Here is a 21,932-nt window from a genome sequence, read left to right on the forward strand (position 1 = left end):
GAACTTAACAACAGTGCAGCCAAGGCCTGCCGTCTTTGGCGCTACGGTGTGCCCTCTGAGCCGTCACGGGCATGCGTATGTCCGGTGGGCAGGTGCGCCCCCATCGGCAAGAGATTTGGCTTCTACACATGCGCAGCGAGTGAAATCTTGTGCAAGGATGCTCACATGAGAGAGATTTCAGCAATTTTCGTCAATACTTTTGCTTCCGCGCCTGCGTAAAAGCAAAAAATCTGCGAAAATCCCCAAAATCTCACTTGCACCTAGCATCTTAATGCGAGATTTTGGTTGCTGTGCATGCGCAGAAGCTAAATCTCATGCAGGCGCATGTGGGTAAGCATTATGGGCATAGTTCCCTCTAAGCTGAGCAGTGAGCCATGGCGCACTTAAAAATCATCACCAACTCAGAGTTTTTCAAACCTGCCCAGAAGCCGATCGCCAACCTTTTGCAAAAGCAGATTGCCTATCTTTTGCAAAAGGTTCTCCCACCAGATCTTCCACTAGCACCCTGTAAACAGGCTCAAGCAGCGGGGTGCTGAAAGAGGAGGCGGTGGAGGCGAGGGCCTTACAGCTGCCCCCACGCAGCACAATGGAGAGAGAGAGAAATTCAAAGGAAAGGAGGCAGAGAAAGAGAGGGAAAGAGTGAGAGGGAAGGAGAGAGAGAGGAAGAGAGAGAAACAGATAGAAAAAAGAGAGGAAGGAAAAGAGAAAGAAAAAGAATGGGAGTAAGGAAGAGAGAAAGAAAATCAAAATCTAGTTTGAAACTAGCTCAACTATTTAAGTGGCATTTTGATATTGATAGAGTTTAGGTTTATGGTTTAGGTTTATTGGATTTATATGCCGCCCCTCTCCGCAAACTCGGGGCGGCTCACAACAATAATAAAAAACAGTACAGTACACAATACCAAATCCAATGCCCACCCATCCAGTTCCAATTGAAATTAATAATCTCATAAAAAGCAGTATATATAAAAAACAGGCACACAGTCAATCAATCAACAAAACAACATGGGCAAGGGGGAGGTGTTTTAGTTCCCCCATGCCTGACGGCAAAGGTGGGTCTTAAGGAGTTTACGAAAGGCAGGGAGGGTGGGGGCAATCCTAATCTCAGGGGGGAGCTGGTTCCAGAGGGTCGGGGCCCCCACAGAGAAGGCTCTTCCCCTGGGTCCCGCCAGACGACATTGTTTAGTCGACGGGACCCGGAGAAGGCCAACTCTGTGGGACCTAACCGGTCGCTGGGATTCGTGCGGCAGGAGGCGGTCCCGAAGATATTCTGGTCCGGTGCCATGAAGGGCTTTATAGGTCATAACCAACACTTTGAATTGTGACCGGAAACTGATCGGCAGCCAATGCAGACTGCGGAGTGTTGGAGTGATATGGGCATACTTGGAGAAGCCCATAATTGCTCTCGCAGCTGCATTCTGCACGATCTGAAGTTTCCGAACACTTTTCAAAGGTAGCCCCATGTAGAGAGCGTTACAGTAGTCGAGCCTCGAGGTGATGAGGGCATGAGTGACTGTGAGCAATGACTCCCGGTCCAAATAGGGCCGCAACTGGCGCACCAGGCGAACCTGGGCAAACGCCCCCCTCGCCACAGCTGAAAGGTGTTTTTCTAATGTGAGCTGTGGATCGAGGAGGACGCCCAAGTTGCGGACCCTCTCTGAGGGGGTCAATAATTCCCCCCCCAGGGTAATGGACGGACAGATAGAATTGTCCTTGGGAGGCAAGACCCACAGCCACTCTGTCTTGTCTGGGTTGAGTTTGAGTTTGTTGACACCCATCCAGGCCCCAACAGCCTCCAGGCACCGGCACATCACTTCCACTGCTTCGTTGACTGGACATGGGGTGGAGATGTACAACTGGGTATCATCGGCATATTGATGATACCTCACCCCATGCCCTTGGATGATCTCACCCAGCGGTTTCATGTAGATATTAAATAGCAGGGGGGAGAGGACCGACCCCTGAGGCACCCCACAAGGGAGAAACCTCGGGGTCGACCTCTGACCCCCCACTAACACCGACTGCGACCGACCGGAGAGGTAGGAGGAGAACCACTGAAGAACAGTGCCTCCCACTCCCAACCCCTCCAGCCGGCGCAGAAGGATACCATGGTCGATGGTATCAAAAGCCGCTGAGAGGTCAAGGAGCACCAGGATAGAGGACAAGCCCCTGTCCCGGGCCCGCCAGAGATCATCCATCAACGCGACCAAAGCAGTTTCCGTGCTGTAGCCGGGCCTGAATCCAGACTGCTGAGGACCTAGATAATAGGCTTCATCCAAGGACCGCTGGAGTTGAAGTGCCACCACCTTCTCGACAACCTTCCCCATGAAGGGAAGGTTGGAGACTGGACGGTAGTTATTAAGCACGGCTGGGTCCAGGGAAGGCTTCTTGAGGAGGGGGCGCACAACCGCCTCCTTATAAAGTGGCGGAAAGGACCCCCTCCCCAAGGAGGCGTTGACAATCTCCTGGACCCAGCTCCGTGTCACCCCTCGACTGCCCTATTATGAGCTCACTGTTATAGACACACAGCACAGTATTTTATTTTGAAATTTTCTGAGGCAAAACAGGGTGGGTTTTTTTATTTATTCATTCATTAATTCATTCATTCATTCATTCATTCATTCATTTATTTAATTTATTTATTTATTTATTTATTTATTTATTTATTTATTAATTATTTCTGTGCCGCTCAGACACTATACTTTTCCGCCCACCCACCAAAAAAATTAGAGGGAACACTGATTATGGGTGCACATATCCTGAATATTGCTGCCAAAACATAGCACCTTACTGTTCCAGTAACAGGCCATCACTGAACAGCGTCTGAAAAACTGAATTATGACAGTTGCAGCCTCCGCATGATCATGTGATCAAAATTCGGGCACTTGGAAACTGACATGTATTTATGACTGTCCCAGGGTTATGTGATCACCATATAATCTTCCCAACCAGCTTCTGATCTAATTTAATCTAAAAATCAAGGAAATCCAGTTCCCCCCTGAAAAAGCAATTTTGGGACAACCCTGACCCGTATAACTGAGAACCTGCATAAACTGCCACCGGAGCGCATGGTTTTTACGCAGTGGTGACCGCAGGTAATGGTCAAATAAGGCAATATGGCAGCCACAACATTGTGACTGAAGCTCCCCCTGTACCATCAATACCTCCATTCTGACTTTTTGGACACCTCCTGTAGACATCAGTGGTAGGTTGCTCCCGGATGTCACCAGTTCAGCGGTAGGGGCAGTGGTGAGAGGCTCCGGCCACCCGCCCGGACGTCATCAAAAATGCTCTGCACATGCACAGAAGCGTTGCGTGTGCTCCTGTCCCTGAACCAATAGCATAGGTAAGTTTCCAGTCACAATTCAAAGTGTTGGTTATGACCTATAAAGCCCTACAGGGCTACAAGAATGGTGGAAGGTCTTAAGCATAAAACCTATCAGGAAAGACTTCATGAACTCAGTCTGTATAGTCTGGAGCAGCGTTTCCCAACCGGTGTGCCGCGGCACACTAGTGTGCCGCGAGACATCGTCAGGTGTGCCGCGGCGAGAGGCGGCGGAGGAGAGTGGGCGGATCGGGCGGGCAATTGGGCAGGGCGGAGAAGCCAGGGGCGCGTTTGGCCGGAGGCACCTACTGCCGCACCTCCCTGCCCCTGCCTCCCCACGGTGCCTCCGGCCAAACGCGCCCCTGGCTTCTCCGCCCTGCCCCATTGCCCGCCCGATCCGCCCACTCTCCTCCGCCGCCGCCTCCTGCCTTGGGGCGAGCAATCCGGGAGTCCGGGACTGTGTGGCTTTGCGCCATGAAGAGAAAACGGCCGACTTTTCCCTGCTGCCGTTTTCTCTTCATGGTGCAAAGCCACACAGTCCCGGACTCCCGGATCGCTCGCTTCTCCGGTCAGCAAAACCATCTGCCCAGGAAAGCGCCGCGCTGGCCGGAGAAGCGAGCGATCCGGGAGTCCGGGACTGTGTGGCTTTCGGCCGGGCTAACGGGAGGCGGTGTGAGGCCGGGCGCTGGGGACGTCTGGGAGGGCGAGGAGGCTGATGGCTGCTGCGCACTCCACTCTCTCTCCGGCTCTCTCTCGCTCTTTCTTTTTCTCTCTGTTGCTGGCGTGGTGAACGAGAGAGAAAGAGAGAGAGAGAGAAAGGAGGGGAGAGAGAATGAGAGAAAGAAAGCAAGAGAAAGAGAGGGAAAGAAAGCAAGAGAGAGAGAGAAAGAAAGGGGGGAAGGAGGGAGAGGGAAAGACATAGAGGGAGGGAAGGAGGGAGAGAGAAAGAGAGCAAAAAAGAGAGGAAGAAAGAAAGAAAGAGGGATGGAGAGAAAGAAGGGAAGGAAGGAAGAGAGAGAAAGAGGGAGGGAGAAATAGAGTGAAATGGAGGAAGATATTTTTTTTTTGTCCAAACTTTTCTTTAGCCCCCCCGCCCCCCCCCCTTCAGTGTTCCCCAGAATTTTGAAAACATGAATAATGTGCCGCGGCTCAAAAAAGGTTGGGAAACACTGGTCTGGAGGACCAGAAGGGAAAGAGGGGACATGATCGAAACATTTAAATATGTTAAAGGGTTAAATAAGGTCCAGGAGGGAAGTGTTTTTAATAGGAAAGTGAACACAAGTACAAGGGGACACAATCTGAAGTTAGTTGGGAGAAAGATCAAAAGCAACATGAGAAAATATTATTTTACTGAAAGAGTAGTAGATCCTTGAAACAAACTTCCAGCAGACGTGGTAGATAAATCCACAGTAACTGAATTTAAACATGTCTGGGATAAACATATCCATCCTAAGATAAAATACAGAAAATAGTATAAGGGCCGACTAGATGGACCATGAGGTCTTTTTCTGCCGTCAGTCTTCTATGTTTCTATGTTTCTACATGGCATCGGACCAGAATATCTCCGAGACCACCTCCTGCTGCACGAATCCCAGAGGCCGATTAGGTCCCACAGAGTTGGCCTTCTCCGGGTCCCGTCGACCAAACAATGTCATCTGGCAGTACCCAGGGGAAGAGCCTTCTCTGTGGTGGCCCCGGCCCTCTGGAATCAACTCCCTCCAGAGATTCGAATAGCCCCCACTCTCCTCGCCTTCCGTAAAATGCTGAAGACCCACTTTTTTCACCAGGCGTGAGGATAATTACCATCTTTCCCCCTTTTTTATTATGTTTTTGACCTTACTGTATGATAGATTAGGTTTGAATGTGTATGACTGCATAGTTAGGGGTTTTATTATGTTATTAATGCCTTCTTAAATGGATTTAATTTTTATCATTAGATTTGTAATGTATTGTATTACTGTTATGCTGTGAGTCACCCCGAGTCTTCGAGGAGGGGCGGCATACAAATCTAATAAACTATAAACTATAACTCTAAGTGGAACCAGGGGTGGGCTGCTGCCCAGATAGGGTGGTGGGAATGCCTGGGGGATGTCCACCCCGGAGCACCCAGTTTGCACTGAAAGAAGTTGAAAGAAAATGCAGGGCATCCTGCATAAACCACGGCCACAGTGTGGCAGTAAAAATTTTGGTAGCCCTTCACTGAGTAGAACCCACTACTGGCAGAAAATTGAACGAGTCCAAAGACGGGCTACAAGAATGGTGGAAGGTCTTAAGCATAAAACGTATCAGGAAAGACTTCATGAACTCAATCTGTATAGTCTGGAGGACAGAAGGAAAAGTGGGGACATGATCGAAACATTTAAATATGTTGAAGGGTTAAATAAGGTCCAGGAGGGAAGTGTTTTTAATAGGAAAGTGAACACAAGAACAAGGGGACACAATCTGAGGTTAGTTGGGGGAAAGATCAAAAGCAATATGAGAAAATATTATTTAATGAAAGAGTAGTAGACCCTTGGAACAAACTTCCAGCAGACGTGGTTGGTAAATCCACAGTAACTGAATTTAAACATGCCTGGGATAAACATAGATCCATCCTAAGATAAAATACAGGAAATAGTATAAGGGCAGACTAGATGGACCATGAGGTCTTTTTCTGCCGTCAGTCTTCTCTGTTTCTATGACTCTCCTATACCTATGTTTCTCAGGCACAAAGGTAGCACTCAGCAATAGATTCGTGTTTCTCTGCACTGCTCATTTGCTATAGATATCGCCTTCATTTGGTTTTAGATGAGTTTTAAAGGTCATTTATATTACGATGTCCCATCTATTATTACGGGAAATAATGAGCTGGCCCTTTTCTAAATTGGCCGTTGATATCTGTTGTAAATTTTCGTTTGCACTGATTTAACTTAGACATTGCCGGTTGTTGCTTTTTTATATTTTAAGGCTTGACAGTTGTTGGGTTTAAATACTCAACCAAATACTCAGAAATATTTCACAAGAAGAGTCCTTCATTCCTCTTCTCACAACAAAATACCTTACTCTACCAGACTTGAAATTCTTGGTTTAGACAACTTACAACTCCGTCGTCTCCGTTCCGACTTAATTATAGTTCATAAAATCATATACCAAAATGTCCTACCAGATACAGATACATAGGAAGAAAAATAGACATGTGATAATATAAAAGAGGGTGAAAGTGAACTTAGAGGAGAGGATATATGAAAGGAAGAGAATATATAAGATAGGTGAAAGAAAGGAAAGACAATTGGACAGGGGACGAAAGGCACACCAGTGCACTTATGTATGCCCCTTACTGACCTCTTAGGAACCTGGAGAGGTCAATCATGGAGAGTCTACGGGAGAAGTGTTGGGGGTTAGGGGTTGACACAATTGAGTACAAAGGCAATTCCAGGCTCTATTACTGTTGTAAGTTAAGAACTATCTGTAATACCTGCTCTTTGGGACTTTGCAACTGCCTCCATTATAATCTCACTCCTGGAGAAGGATTATTTTATTTTTAATGCCCAAGACAACTAGACACAAGAACAGTTTTTTCCCGAAACTCCATCACTCTACTAAACAAATAATTCCCTCAACACTGTCAGACTTTTTACTAAATCTGCACCTTTATTTCTACTAGTTTTTCTCATCATTCCTATCATCCTTTTCCTCCCACTTAGGACTGTATGACTGTAACTTGTTGCTTGTATCCTAAGATTTTTATTAATATTGATTGTTTCTTCATTGCTTATTTGACCCCTATGACAATCGTTAAGTGTTGTACCACATGATTCTTGACAAATGTCTCTTTTTCTTTTACGTATGCTGAGAGCATCTGCACCAAGACAAATTCCTTGTGTGTCCAATCACACTTGGCCAATAAAATTCTATTCTATTTTGTCTTGATTTTTTTAATGAATTGGTTTCATTGTGTAACTCAGAGTTTTATCCCTCCCCCCTTCCCCTTTGCACATTCATGTTTTCATGTGTCTTTTGCCATATTGATTTAATTCTCACCTCACATCTCTGATAGACTTAAATTTATGATTTCAATTATCTGGTTCCTGGGGAGCTGAGGACTCTCGGTTCCCAGAGAGAAATAATAAGTAACACTGCACACAATTATATTAACCCAGTGTTTCTCAATTATTTTCTGTTACCACCCCACCCCCAGGAAGACGTAAACATTTTGCGCCCCCTCAAGTCTCTGCCAGGAGGGTTGTTTGTAATATTCAGCATATTTTCGCTGAAAAAACTCAAACTGTTTATCAGTGATTGGAGTGTAATAAGTGCACCAGAGTGCCTTCCATCCCCTGTCCTAATGTTTCTCTTTTACTAGTATTTACTAGCCCTTCATGGCATCGGACCAGAATATCTCCCGGACCGCCTTCTGCCGCACGAATCCCAGTGACCGGTTAGGTCCCACAGAGTTGGCCTTCTCCGGGTCCCGTCGATGAAACAATGTCATCTGGTGGGACCCAGGGGAAGAGCCTTCTCTGTAGCGGCCCTGACCCTCTGGTATTTATTTATTTATTTGTTTGTTTGTTTGTTTGTTTGTTTGTTTATTGGATTTGTATGCCGCCCCTCTCCGTAGACTCTGGGCGGCTAACAACAATGATAAAAAACAGCATGTAACAATCCAATAATAAAACAACTAAAAACCCTTATTATAAAACCAAACATACACACAAACATACCATGCATAACTTGTAATGGCCTAGGGGGAAGGAATATCTCAACTTCCCCATGCCTGGCGGCATAAGTGAGTCTTGAGTAGTTTACAAAGGACAGGGAGGGTGGGGGCAGTTTTAATCTCTGGGGGGAGTTGGTTCCAGAGGGCCAGGGCCACCCCAGAGAAGGCTCTTCCCCTGGGGCTCGCCAAACGACATTGTTTAGTCGACGGGACCCGGAGAAGGCCAACTCTGTGGGACCTTATCGGTCGCTGGGATTCGTGCGGTAGCAATTGGTTAGGGAGGTAATCTGGTCCAATGCCATGTAAGGCTTTAAAGGTCATGACCAACACTTTGAATTGTGACCGGAAACTGATCGGCAGCCAATGCAAGCGACAGAGTTTTGAGGAAACGTGAACGAATCTTGGAAGCCCCACGATGGCTCTTGCGGCTGCGTTCTGCACGATCTGAAGTTTCCGAACACTTTTCAAAGGTAGCCCCATGTAGAGAGCATTACAGTAGTCGAGCCTCGAGATGATGAGGGCATGAGTGACTTTGAGCAATGACTTCCTGTCCAAATAGGTCCGCAACTGGTGCACCAGGCGAACCTGGTCAAACGCCCCCCTCGCCACAGCCGAAATATGATGTTCCAATGTCAGCTGTGGATCGAGGAGGACGCCCAAGTTCCGAACCCTCTCTGAGGGGGTCAATAACCCCCCCCCCAGGGTAATGGACGGACAGATGGAATTGTCCTTGGGAGCCAAGACCCACAGCCACTCCGTCTTGTCTTGGTTGAGTTTGAGTTTGTTGACACCCATCCAGGCCCCAACAGCCTCCAGGCACCGGCACATCACTTCCACTACTTCGTTGACTGGACTCAACTCCCCCCGGAGATTAGGACTGCCCCCACCCTCCTTGCCTTTCGCAAACTCCCCTGGGCCATTTCCACTTTATGTATGGTCTGCATGAGATGTATGATTGTTTTTATGTCAAAGGGTTTTAAACTCTTTTTAAAATATTGGATTTGTACTGGGGTTTTTTCTTATTAGCGGCGTACAAATCTAATTATTATTGTGTGAGCACAAGAACAAGGGGACACAATCTGAAGTTAGAAACATAGAAACATAGAAGTCTGACGGCAGAAAAAGACCTCCTGGTCCATCTAGTCTGCCCTTGTACTATTTTCTGTATTTTATCTTAGGATGGATATATGTTTATCCCAGGCATGTTTAAATTCAGTTACTGTGGATTTATCTACCACGTCTGCTGGAAGTTTGTTCCAAGGATCTACTACTCTTTCATTAAAATAATATTTTCTCATGTTGCTTTTGATCTTTCCCCCAACTAACTTTAGATTGTGTCCCCTTGTTCTTGTGTTCACTTTCCTTTTAAAAACACTTCCCTCCAGGACCTTATTTAACCCTTTAATATATTTAAATGTTTCGATCATGTCCCCCCTTTTCCTTCTGTCCTCCAGACTATACAGATTGAGTTCATTAAGTCTTTCCTGATACGTTTTATGCTTAAGACCTTCCACCATTCTTGTAGCCCGTCTTTGGACCCGTTCAATTTTGTCAATATCTTTTTGTAGGGGAGGTCTCCAGAACTGAACACAGTATTCCAAATGTGGTCTCACCAGCATTCTATATAGTTGGGGGAATGATCAAAGGCAACATGAGAAAATATTATTTTACTGAAAGAGTAGTAGATCCTTGGAACAAACTTCCAGCAGACGTGGTTGGTAAATGCACAGTAACTGAATTTAAACATGCCTGGGATAAACATATATCCATTGTAAGATAAAATACAGGAAATAGTATAAGGGCAGACTAGATGGACCATGAGGTCTTTTTCTGCCGTCAATCTTCTGTTTCTATGTTTCTATGTTTCTATGTTTCTATGTTTCTATTATTATTATTATTATTATTAATAATAATAATGTATATAAATATTATTATATCTTGGTATACCACCAATACCTACTTAACAAAACAAACAAACCGATATTTAAGTGACGCCTTAATTTTGTCCACCCATTATTGACTGTGCCCATCACCCAATCCACCTCCACCAACCTTCCAGGTCCAGTTTCACCATTCCAGCATCATCTTCTAGCTCGTTGGTCACCTCGCACTCGTAGCGCCCATAATCCTGAAGAGTGACATTCCGGATGATGAGGGAGGCGTCACTGGATCCGTCCTCCTGCAGGGTGGTTCTGCCCCGGAAGTTACCAAAGGCTCTGCGCTCCTTCCCCATGGCTACAAAGACGTCCTCAAATGACAGGGGCTCCACCACTTTGGTCCACTTTAAGCGGATCTCCTCAGGGTCGTGGGCTGACAGGTCGTAGTGGAAGCGGCAAGGCAAGATGATCGTGCCCCCACGGTGGGTGACCACTTTCCCAGGGGCCGTCTGAACCACGACGGCACCGCTGTCGTCCTCTGCAAAGAAGAACAGAGGCCTTGGACATCATTTCAAATCCAGGATGCGAAGGGTCACTAAATACACAACTCCTACCCTCAAAACATTGCTACAGAGCACTGCACACCAAGACAACTAGACACAAGAACAGTTTTTCTGAACGCCATCACTCTGCTAAACAAATAATTCCCTCAGCACTGTCAAACTGCATGCGTTAAAAAGAGGGCTGTGAAAATATTTACTGACCTCTCGCATCCTGGACATAAATACCGGTAAACAATTTATGTCCAGGATGCGAAGGGTCACTAAATACACAACTCCTACCCTCAAAACATTGCTACAGAGCACTGCACACCAAGACAACTAGACACAAGAACAGTTTTTTCTGAACTCTGCTAAACAAATAATTCCCTCAACACTGTCAAACTATTCACTAAGGCTGCCTTACTATTCCTATTAGCCTTCTCATCATTCTTATCACTCCACAGTCTGCATTGGTTGCCGATCAGTTTCCGGTCACAATTCAAAGTGTTGGTTATGACCTATAAAGCCCTTAATGGCACCGGACCAGATTACCTCAGGGACCGCCTTCTGCTGCACGAATCCCAGCGACCAGTTAGGTCCCACAGAGTGGATCTTCTCTGGGTCCCGTCAACTAAGCAATGTCGCCTGGCGGGACCCAGGGGAAGAGCCTTCTCTGTGGCGGCCCCGGCCCTCTGGAACCAACTCCCCCCAGAGATTAGAACTGCCCCCACCCTCCTTGCCTTTCGTAAACAACTTAAAACCCACCTCTGCCACCAGGCATGGGGGAATTGAGATCCTCTTTCCCCCTAGGCCTTTACAATTCTATGCATGGTATGTATGTATGTATGCATGTTTGGTTTTTATATTAATGGATTTTTAATCATTTCTAATACCAAATTACTATTGTACACTGCATGCGTTGTTAGCCGCCCCGAGTCTCCGGAGAGGGGCGGCATACAAATCCAATAAATAAATAAATCTCCTCCCACTGATGACTGTATGACTGTAACTTGTTGCTTGTATCCTTAAGATTTTTATTGATTGTTTCCTAATTGCTTATTTGACACCTATGACAATCATTAAGTGTTGTACCTCATGATTCTAAACAAACATATATTTTCTTTTATGCACACTGAGAGCATAAGCATCAATGACAAATTCCTTGTGGGCCAATAAAGAATTCTATTCTATTCTATTCTATTCTTATTTATTTCTTATTTATTTATTATTTGGATTTGTATGCCGCCCCTCTCCGAAGACTCGGGGCGGCTCACAACACGTGGTACAAATCATAAATAGTCTGGCAAATTTAAAATATTTAAAGATTTTTTTTAAAAAAAACCCATATACTAACAGACACACACACAAGCATACCATATATAAATTAAAAATGCCCAGGGGGAGGTGTTTCAGTTCCCCCATGCCTGACGGCAAAGGTGGGTTTTAAGGAGTTTACGGAAGGCAGGAAGAGTAGGGGCAGTTCTAATCTCCGGGGGGAGTTGGTTCCAGAGGGCAGGTGCCGCCGCCGAGAAGGCTCTTCCCCTGGGGCCCGCCAACCGACATTGTTTAGTTGACGGGACCCGGAGAAGGCCCACTCTGTGGGACCTAATCAGTCGCTGGGATTCGTGCGGCAGGAGGCGGTCTCGGAGATATTCTGGTCCAGTGCCATGAAGGGCTTTAAAGGTCATAACCAACACTTTGAATTGTGACCGGAAACTGATCGGCAGCCAATGCAGACTGCGGAGTGCTGGTGAAACATGGGCATACCTAGGTAAGCCCATGACTGCTCTCGCAGCTGCATTCTGCACGATCTGAAGTTTCCGAACACTTTTCAAAGGTAGCCCCATGTAGAGAGCATTACAGTAGTCGAACCTCAAGGTGATGAGGGCATGAGTGACTGTGAGCAATGAGTCCCGGTCCAAATAGGGCCGCAACTGGTGCACCAGGCGAACCTGGGCAAACGCCCCCCTCGCCACAGCTGAGAGATGGTTTTCTAATGTGAGCTGTGGATCGAGGAGGACGCCCAAGTTGCGGACCCTCTCTGAGGGGGTCAATAATTCCCCCCCCCAGGGTAATGGACGGACAGATGGAATTGTCCTTGGGAGGCAAAACCCACAGCCACTCCGTCTTATCCGGGTTGAGCTTGAGTCTGTTGACACCCATCCAGGCCCCAACAGCTTCCAGGCACCGGCACATCACTTCCACCGCTTCGTTGACTGGACAAGGGGTGGAGATGTAAAGCTTATGCCACCAACTGAGTCCTATTGGGAGTGGGTGGCATAGAAGTCGAATTAATAAATTAATAAATAATATATAAACTTAGGCCAACATTTCTGTGCTAAATGAGACAGTTGTTAAGTGAGCTTGGCTTCACAGTATGACCTCTCTTGCCACAGTGGTTAAGGCAAGGCTGTCAAACTCCATTTCATTGAGGGCCGCATCAGATTGTGTTTGATTTTGGGGGGCTTGTGGCCGGAATGGGTGGGGCCACCTCAATGTCACTCATGTCAGGGGCACCTGTGGCAGCCCAAGCACCCTGTCAGAGAAAACGGAGCTTTAGAGGGCTACATGCGGAGCTAGATTAGATTAGATTAGATTAGATTAGATTTATTGGATTTATATGCCGCCCCTCTCCGCAAACTCGGGGCGGCTCACAACAACAATAAAACAGTACATAATAACAAATCCAATGCCCACCAATCTAATTACAGTTTAAAATTAATAAATTTATAAAACAATCCCAATGTATATAAAAACAGACACACAGTCAATCAATCAATGGCAAAACAACATGGGCAAGGGGGAGATGTTTAGTTCCCCCATGCCTGACGGCAGAGGTGGGTCTTAAGGAGTTTACGAAAGGCAGGGAAGGTGGGGGCAATCCTAATCTCAGGGGGGAGCTGGTTCCAGAGGGTCGGGGCCCCCACAGAGAAGGCTCTTCCCCTGGGTCCCGCCAGACGGCATTGTTTGGTCGACGGGACCCAGAGAAGGCCGACTCTGTGGGACCTAACCGGTCGCTGGGATTCGTGCGGCAGGAGGCGGTCCCGAAGATATTCTGGTCCGGTGCCATGAAGGGCTTTATAGGTCATAACCAACACTTTGAATTGTGACCGGAAACTGATCGGCAACCAATGCAGACTGCGGAGTGTTGGAGTGATATGGGCATACTTAGAGACGCCCATAATTGCTCTCGCAGCTGCATTCTGCACGATCTGAAGTTTTCGAACACTTTTCAAAGGTAGCCCCATGTAGAGAGCGTTACAGTAGTCGAGCCTCGAGGTGATGAGGGCATGAGTGACTGTGAGCAATGACTCCCGGTCCAAATAGGGCCGCAACTGTCGCACCAGGCGAACCTGGGCAAACGCCCCCCTCGCCACAGCTGAAAGATGTTTCTCTAATGAGAGCTGTGGATCGAGGAGGACGCCCAAGTTGCGGACCCTCTCTGAGGGGGTCAATAATTCCCCCCCAGGGTAATGGACGGACAGATAGAATTGTCCTTGGGAGGCAAAACCCATAGCCACTCCGTCTTGTCTGGGTTCAGTTTGAGTTTGTTGACACCCATCCAGGCCCCAACAGCCTCCAGGCACCGGCACATCACTATTTCCATGGGCCAGATCTAAGCACCCCGCGGGCCCGATTAGCCCCCGATTAGCCCGCAGGCCTTTGAATTTGACATCCCTGGGTTAAGGAATCACTGCAGTTATTAAATTAGTAAACCTCTGTTAAGGGAATCTGATTTCATCTTTGACTTTGCCAGAAAGCCGCAAAAGGGGGTCACATGACTACGAGATGCTGGAACCGTCATAAACAGATGCTAGCTGACAAGCGTTCAAATTTTGACACCTGACCATAAGGGTGAAAAACAGTGTAAGTCACTTTTTCTCAGTGCCGTTCAGTGATGGCCTGCTACCAGAATGGAAAGGTGCTACGTTCCGGTAGCAATTTTTGGGATGCGCATGGATCTGCGTGTCCCCGACACATGCCTATGTGCGCCGTAATGAGATTTGGCTTCCCAAAATCAGGAAATTATGGAATATTATTCACAATTGGCTAACAGAAATTATAAAAGAAGGTATCGATTTCACTCCAGAAGGAATGCTATTAGCATCTTCGGAGAGGGACAGCATACAAATCTAATAAATTATTATTATTATTATTATTATTATTATTATTATTATTATTATTATTATTAATTTGGAAAAAGAAATATAGTAACCAGACACTTCATCTAGTGACACACATTACAACAGCAGTCAGAATATCAGTAGCCTAAATGTGGAAGAAAGAAACAATTCCAACAGAGAGTAATATCATCAAAAAAAATTATAAATGTTTAGAAATGGATGAGATGACAAGAGAAATTAAGGGAATTAAAAATGAAGAAATGGAAAAGGTATGGAATAGATGGTATGATGGTTTGCACAGGTTCTCTTGGTACACCAGTTGTGACCCTATTTGGACAGGGAGTCATTACTCACAATCGCTCATGCCCTCATCACCTCAAGGTTCAACTACTGCAACGCTCTCTACATGGGGCTGCCTTTGAAGAGTGTTAGGAAACTCCAGATCATGCAGAATGCGGCCGCGAGAGCTATCTTGGGGCTACCTAGATTTGCCCATGTTTCTCCAACACTCCGCAGCTTGCACTGGCTGCCAATCAGTTTCCCGTCACAATTCAAAGTGTTGGTAATGACCTATAAAGCCCTAAATGGCATCGGACCAGAATACCTTCGGGACCGTCTTCTGCCGCACGAATCCCAGCGACTGATAAGGTCCCACAGAGTTGACCTTCTCCAGGTCCCGTCGACTAAACAATGTCTGGCGGGCCCCAAGGGAAGAGCCTTCTCTGTGGCGGCCCCGGCCCTCTGGAATCAACTCCCCCCAGAGATTAGAACCGCCCCCACCCTCCTTGCCTTTCCTAAGTAACTAAAGACCCACCTATGTTGCCAGGCATGGGGGAACTGAGATACCCCCCAGGCTTATTCAGTTTATGCATAGTATGATTGTGTTGTATGGTTCCAATGTTGGTTTTATAATGTTTTTAATATTAGATTTGCTACACTGTCACGATTTTGTTGTGAGCCGCCCCAAGTCTCCAGAGAGAGCCTAATAAATTAAATTAAATTAAATTAAATTAAATTAAATTAAATTAAATTAAATTAAATTAAATTAAATTAAATTAAATTAAATTACATTACATTACATTACATTACATTACATTAAATTAAATTAAATTAAATTAAATTAAATTAAATTAAATTAAATTAAATTAAATTAAATTAAATTAAATTAAATTAAATTAAATTAAATTAAATTAAATTAAATTAAATTAAATTAAATTAAATTAAATTAAATTAAATTAAATTAAATTAAATTAAATTAAATTAAATTATTAAATTGAAATAGATAGAATATAAACTGTAAATGTATACAAAAATAACAAATACTGTATATAGTAATATGATAATTAAATTCTTTTTCTCTTCTCTATCCTTCGGATATATAACAAACAAATAAATATATATATATATATTAATGATATGATATATTACACTGAAAATATTTGTAATATAATTACAAAAGACATCGGACACAGGTGTTGATTTGTACATGGTTTTTTTAATGCTTTTCTGTTTTAGAAAATTGATAAATAAACTTGGAGAAAAAAAGATATTTGGCTTCTGCGCATGCGCAGCACATGAAATCATGTGTGAAGATGCTTGCGCTAGCGACATTTTGGCAATTTTGACCAATTTTATGCTTCTGCGCATGCACGGAAGTAAAAATATCACTGAAAATCACCAAAATCCTACTCACGCACAGGTCCTCATGCGAGATTTCGCTTGCTGCCCATGCGCAGAAGCCAAATATTTTGCCGGCTGGCATGCCCGCAACAGCCTCAAAGGGTGAAGCAGTAGCACCGAAGACGGCAGGCCATTGTAACTTCAAACAGCCATTAGATGAAAGGTTGTAATTCGAGGACTACCTGTATCTGGGATTTGACAGATAGGAACAACGACGGCCAGTGAAGCTGATCAGATTCCCACCCAGATCAGGCCTCAAGAGATGCCAAAGGGACTTCTCACGTACCAGACACATGTACCACTTTCTTCCGATCTTTCTGGGCCAACGCAGGCTGGCAGCAAAGCATCAGGAGATGGAAAAGACAAGCGGAGAAGCATCGTCCCAGGAGCATCTGGCAGAGAGATAAAAAGAGAATAAATATACTGCTCAAAAAAATAAAGGGAACACTCAAATAACACATCCTAGATAATAATAATAATAATAATAATAATAATAATAATAATAATCAACAGACGATCCAAAGTGCAGACTCTGTAAAGAAACAGATGAAACAATCGATCACATACTCAGCTGCTGCAAAAAGATCGCACAGACTGACTACAAGCATAGACACGATGCTGTGGCACAGATGATCCACTGGAACTTGTGCCGGAACTACCGTTTACTAATGGCAAAGAACTGGTGGGATCATAAGCTCGAAAAAGTGGTCGAAAATGAGCAAGCAAAACTACTGTGGGACTTCCAACTTCAGACTGACCAAATTCTGAAGCATAGCACACCAAACTTCCTGATTGTGGAGAAAAAGAAAGTATGGATCATCGACATTGCAATCCCAGGGGACAGCAGAATTGAGGAGAAGTAGCTAGAGAAATTAGTGAAATACGAAGATCTAAAAATGGAGCTGCAACGACTCTGGCATAAGCCAGTGAAAGTGGTCCCAGTGGTCCTTGGCACGCTGGGCACAGTGCCAAAGGATCTCAGCGGACATTTGAAAACCATCGGAATTGACAAAATCTCCATCTGTCAATTGCAAAAGGCCGCTTTACTGGGATCGGCAAACATAATTTGCCATTACATCACGCAGTCTTAGGTGCTTGGGAAGCGCCCGCCTGGTGATGAAATACGAAATCCAGCATAGTGATCTCGTTTGCTGTGTTGTATTGACATAATAATAATAATAAATAATAATTTATTAGATTTGTATGCCACCCCTCTCCGAAGATCTGAATGAATGAAATATTCTCATTGAATATTTCATTTGCACAACTACCGGTATTCCATTTGCACAACAGCATGCGAAACTGATAGAAACATAGGAACATAGAAGATTGGCGGCAGAAAAAGACCTCCTGGTCCATCTAGTCTGCCCTTATACTCTTTCCTGTATTTTATCTTAGGATGTTTAAATTCAGTTATTGTGGATTTACCAACCATGTCTGCTGGAAGTTTGTTCCAAGCATCTACTACTCTTTCAGTAAAATAATATTTCCTCACGTTACTTCTTGTCAATCAGTGTTGCTTACTAGGTGGACAGTTTGATTTCACAGGAGTTTGTTTTACTTGGAGTTATATTCTGTTGTTTAAGTGTTCCCTTTAGATTGGGCTAAAATTCCTTTGGAAACAATTCACAATTTGTATGAATCAATACCTCAGAGAATTGAGGCTGTATTTGCCGCAAAAGGTGGACCAACACCATATTAAAAGATATTTTGATGATTTTTCAAGGTGTTTCTGGGTTTTTTTTGTCCACCTCCTGTAATTGGGGGATTTTAGACTAGTTTACTTAGTTTTAATTAATTGGATTTAGCCTACTGTATTCGATTGTTTCTTTTTATATGTTGTAAGCCTACCCCCCCCCCCCCGAGTCCTCAGAGACAAACACTTGTCCAATCTCTTCTTTGAAAAACTCCAGTGTTAGAGTGACCACAACTTATGGAGGCAAATCATTCCACTGATTTAATTGTTCTAACTCGGCATTTTTCCATAGTTCTCGGTTGGTTCTCACCTTGATTAATTTCTAGCCATTGCCTTTAGGTCAGTAGTGGGTTCTAGAACCATTTACTACCGAATTAACGCGAGCTCGCCTGCACACACACAACACTTCTGCGCATATGCAGAAGTATCCTGGACAATGTTGTGTTTGGGCCTGGGCTGGCTGATGCTCCCACGTATGTGAGAGATGCGTCACAGAGCGATTGTGAAAGCCTGGCTGACAGCCAGGAAAACTTGGCCGACAGCACAGAGGAACTGGCAGGCAGCCCATCGGATATCCTCTCTTCTCTGGATTCGAATTTATTTTTTTATTTTTTTATTTTTTTATTTTTTTATTTTTTTATTTTTTTATTTTTTTATTTTTTTATTTTTTTATTTTTTTATTTTTTTATTTTTTTATTTTTTTATTTTTTTATTTTTTTATTTTTTTATTTTTTTATTTTTTTATTTTTTTATTTTTTTATTTTTTTATTTTTTTATTTTTTTATTTTTTTATTTTTTTATTTTTTTATTTTTTTATTTTTTTATTTTTTTATTTTTTTATTTTTTTATTTTTTTATTTTTTTATTTTTTTATTTTTTTATTTTTTTATTTTTTTATTTTTTTATTTTTTTATTTTTTTATTTTTTTTTATTTTTTTATTTTTTTATTTTTTTATTTTTTATTTTTTTATTTTTTTATTTTTTTATTTTTTATTTTTTTATTTTTTTATTTTTTATTTTTTTATTTTTTTATTTTTTTATTTTTTTTAATTTTTTTATTTTTTTTATTTTTTATTTTTTTATTTATTTACTTACTTACTTACTTGTTTACTTATTTATTTACTTATTTATTTATTTGTTTGTTTGTTTGTTTGTTTGTTTGTTTATTAGATTTGTATGCCGCTCCTTTCCGTAGCCTCGGGGCGGCTCACAACACAATAAAAACAGTTCATGACAAATCTAGTAATTTACAATTTAAATTTTAAAAATAGTTAAAACCCCCATTTTTAAGCAGACATACCTACAAACATACCATACATAAATTATATAGGCCCGGGGGAGATCAATTCCCCCATGCCTGACGACAAAGGTGGGTTTTGAGGAGTTTACGAAAGGCAAGGAGGGTAGGGGCAGTTCTAATCTCTGGGGGGAGCTGGTTCCAGAGAGTCGGGGCCGCCACAGAGAAGGCTCTTCCCCTGGGGCCCGCCAACCGACATTGTTTAGTTGACGGGACCCGGAGAAGGCCGAATGCCGAACAGATAATCAATATGCGTAGCCGTAGAGCAATGCAAGGTAGGGCGCAATTAAGGGATTGTCAATGGTGATTATGGTGTCACCTGTGCTTGGGTGTGGTCCACAGAATGAGGGCTGGGTGTGGTCCAGTTACAAAAAGGAATGGAGGCAAAGGCAAACCGTGGACGTTTATCTGTGTGGTTTGTGTGGCTTTGCTGTTCCCTGCTTTGAGATCTTTGCTCTGTGCTTTTGGATTCAACCCAGCATTGTCAGGCAAGTGGGCCTTGGGAAACCTGTGAATTATGGCTTCTCTCATGCCTCGTGAATTCGGAGAACCCCTGAAACATTCCTGCTACGTGAACTTTGTATTTGGTTGCCTTTTCGCTCCACACGCACTTTGTATCTACCTGAACTTTCGCTTAGAACTGTGTTTTACTCCTGAAGAATAAGGATGTTTTGTTTAGTTTTTCCTTTTGTGTTTAATACAATTGTGCTGTTTATCACTGCCCGTGTGTATGTGACCTTCTTTCCTGGACCCTTAATTACCGCCTGAGCCCCGTCAGGCAGAACAGACAAGAGATTGAAGACTCCAGAAGAGAATTATAAAGATGGTAAAATCTTGCTTGGCAGCCAGGGGGCAGCACTAGCAGTACCAATGAACGCTGAAGACAAGAGATTGACAACATGACCATCAGTCAATTGCAAAAAGCAGCTTTATTCCCAACCTCTTACTTCCTGCAATGATACTTTTAATTATCCTTTTCACTAAACCTTTTAGCGTCAGGATGACTTTTGAATTTCAGGTGCTTGGTGTCTTTTTGTTGTGTTTACAGCGGGCCCTGTGAATCTTTCCACTAAATTCCACTTGCTTATTAATAAATTGCTTATTAATAAATATAAAATTGCTTATTAATGCTGTGGTTAGCTCTGGCCCAGCTCCTGCCCCAAGGACTGTGGATGTGGGGGAGACATGCACATGCTGCAGGCCTGTTTTGCCCCCGGTGGAATCTGCTGATGAAGGCTCCTCTGACCAAGAAGACATGAGTGACAGGGAGGAGGAGAGTGTGGTAGACAGCTCAGAAGGAGATCAATTATCTAGCTCCTCCTTGGATTCAGAACAAGAGTTAATGATACAGCCACGCATGCGGAGAGCGATGCATAGGCAGCAACAACTGAGAGATTATTATCAAAGAAAATGAGGCCACCTGTGGTTGGGTGGGGCTGTGGTAATTAGTGAGGCTGCTATAAATAGCAGCCTGTAGGTTTGGCCATTGTGGAGGATTATCTGATCATTGTGTTTCGTGACTGCTTTACTGACTTTGACTTTTTGTGTGCTGATTTTTCCCCCGTTTTAAAACTAAACCAGAGCAAAGTGTGTTTCACTTTGTGAAAGAAGAAGGACTGTGAATTACCTCACATCTGCAAGCTAAGTATCACAGAACTGATAAGGGACTTGTACAAATTACCAGTTTGGTTGGAGACGAGTGCTCTTTGCTATACCAAAAGAGTGCTTAGTTTATTTGGATTTTCAGTATAAATAACATTGTTTTGAATTTTCAAACGTGTGTATGTCTGAAATTTGTACCTGTGAATTTTTGGGAGGATTCTGCCAGAGAGCCCGACAGAACAATTAATAAATATATAATTAAGGTTGACTTTAAATTCCTCCCCCCACCCCACCAATTTCTCCTCCATTAGGTGATAGCAGTGATGGAGAACCTTTTTTGGTTCGCGTACCAAAAGGGTGTGTGTGAGTGTGCTAGCACATGCACACATGCTCACACCCATTCCCTCCCACACACACGTGCACACCCACCCACGCTGCCCCTGCGCATGTGCACAACCCCCACCCCATCCCTATGCATGACACAGGCCTTACTAAAGCCTGGGATGGTGAAAAAATGGCCAAACAGGCAAACCAGAAGTTTGGAAAAATGGACTTCCAGTTTGCCTGTCGTGCTCTTTTTCACACTCTGGAGCTTTCAGGGAAGGTTCCTGAAGTGCTGGAGTGTGGAAAAACAGCACAACAGGCAAACCCAAGGTCCATTTTCCAAAATGGGCTGTTTTGGGGTTGGGGGGCTGGTTTTTTGCCCTCGGGGGCTTCAAGAAGCTCGTGCAACAGGCAGGAATTGAACTCCAGGGAAGCAGAAGAAGTCTCTCAGTTCTGTTGTGGTTGGCTTCAGGCCAGCTGTTGTAGCTGGGGATTTTGATGTAGAAGGATCTTGGGAAGGTGAGAACAGCTGCGCAAGCGTAGAAACAAATGATAGACTACAGCTGTTAAGAGTTAATGACGCTGCTGAAACCCTGATAAAAAAGGGAGGGTTGCAGTACTTGGCGTGGGTGTTTATCATTGGCGTTTGGAAGAAAGAAAACATTGTTGCAGCGTGTTTGCATTTTGGTTTGGATTTCTGGAAATTCTCTGACACTCAAGCAGGAAAGGGTGTACGGATTTGAGTGTGGAATTCTGATTTTATGAACTCA

The 21,932-nt window shown here is 44.0% G+C and overlaps 1 protein-coding gene across 1 annotated transcript in view; it reads right to left on the reverse strand.

Moving 5' to 3' along the window:
• The window catches only part of HAPLN4 (hyaluronan and proteoglycan link protein 4), a 41,544-nt gene extending 24,908 nt beyond the window's left edge, over positions 1 to 16,636 (reverse strand). Inside the window, exons 1-2 of the mRNA XM_070732483.1 lie at positions 16,531 to 16,636; positions 10,074 to 10,436 (exon numbers count right to left, since the gene is read on the reverse strand). Of these exons, the coding sequence (XP_070588584.1) occupies positions 10,074 to 10,436; positions 16,531 to 16,636 (469 nt within the window). The remainder of the gene's footprint in view (positions 1 to 10,073; positions 10,437 to 16,530) is intronic.
• Between the last annotated feature and the right edge of the window lie 5,296 nt (positions 16,637 to 21,932).

The sequence above is a fragment of the Erythrolamprus reginae genome, chromosome 1 (assembly GCF_031021105.1).
Source record: "Erythrolamprus reginae isolate rEryReg1 chromosome 1, rEryReg1.hap1, whole genome shotgun sequence".
NCBI classification, from domain to species: domain Eukaryota; kingdom Metazoa; phylum Chordata; class Lepidosauria; order Squamata; family Dipsadidae; genus Erythrolamprus; species Erythrolamprus reginae.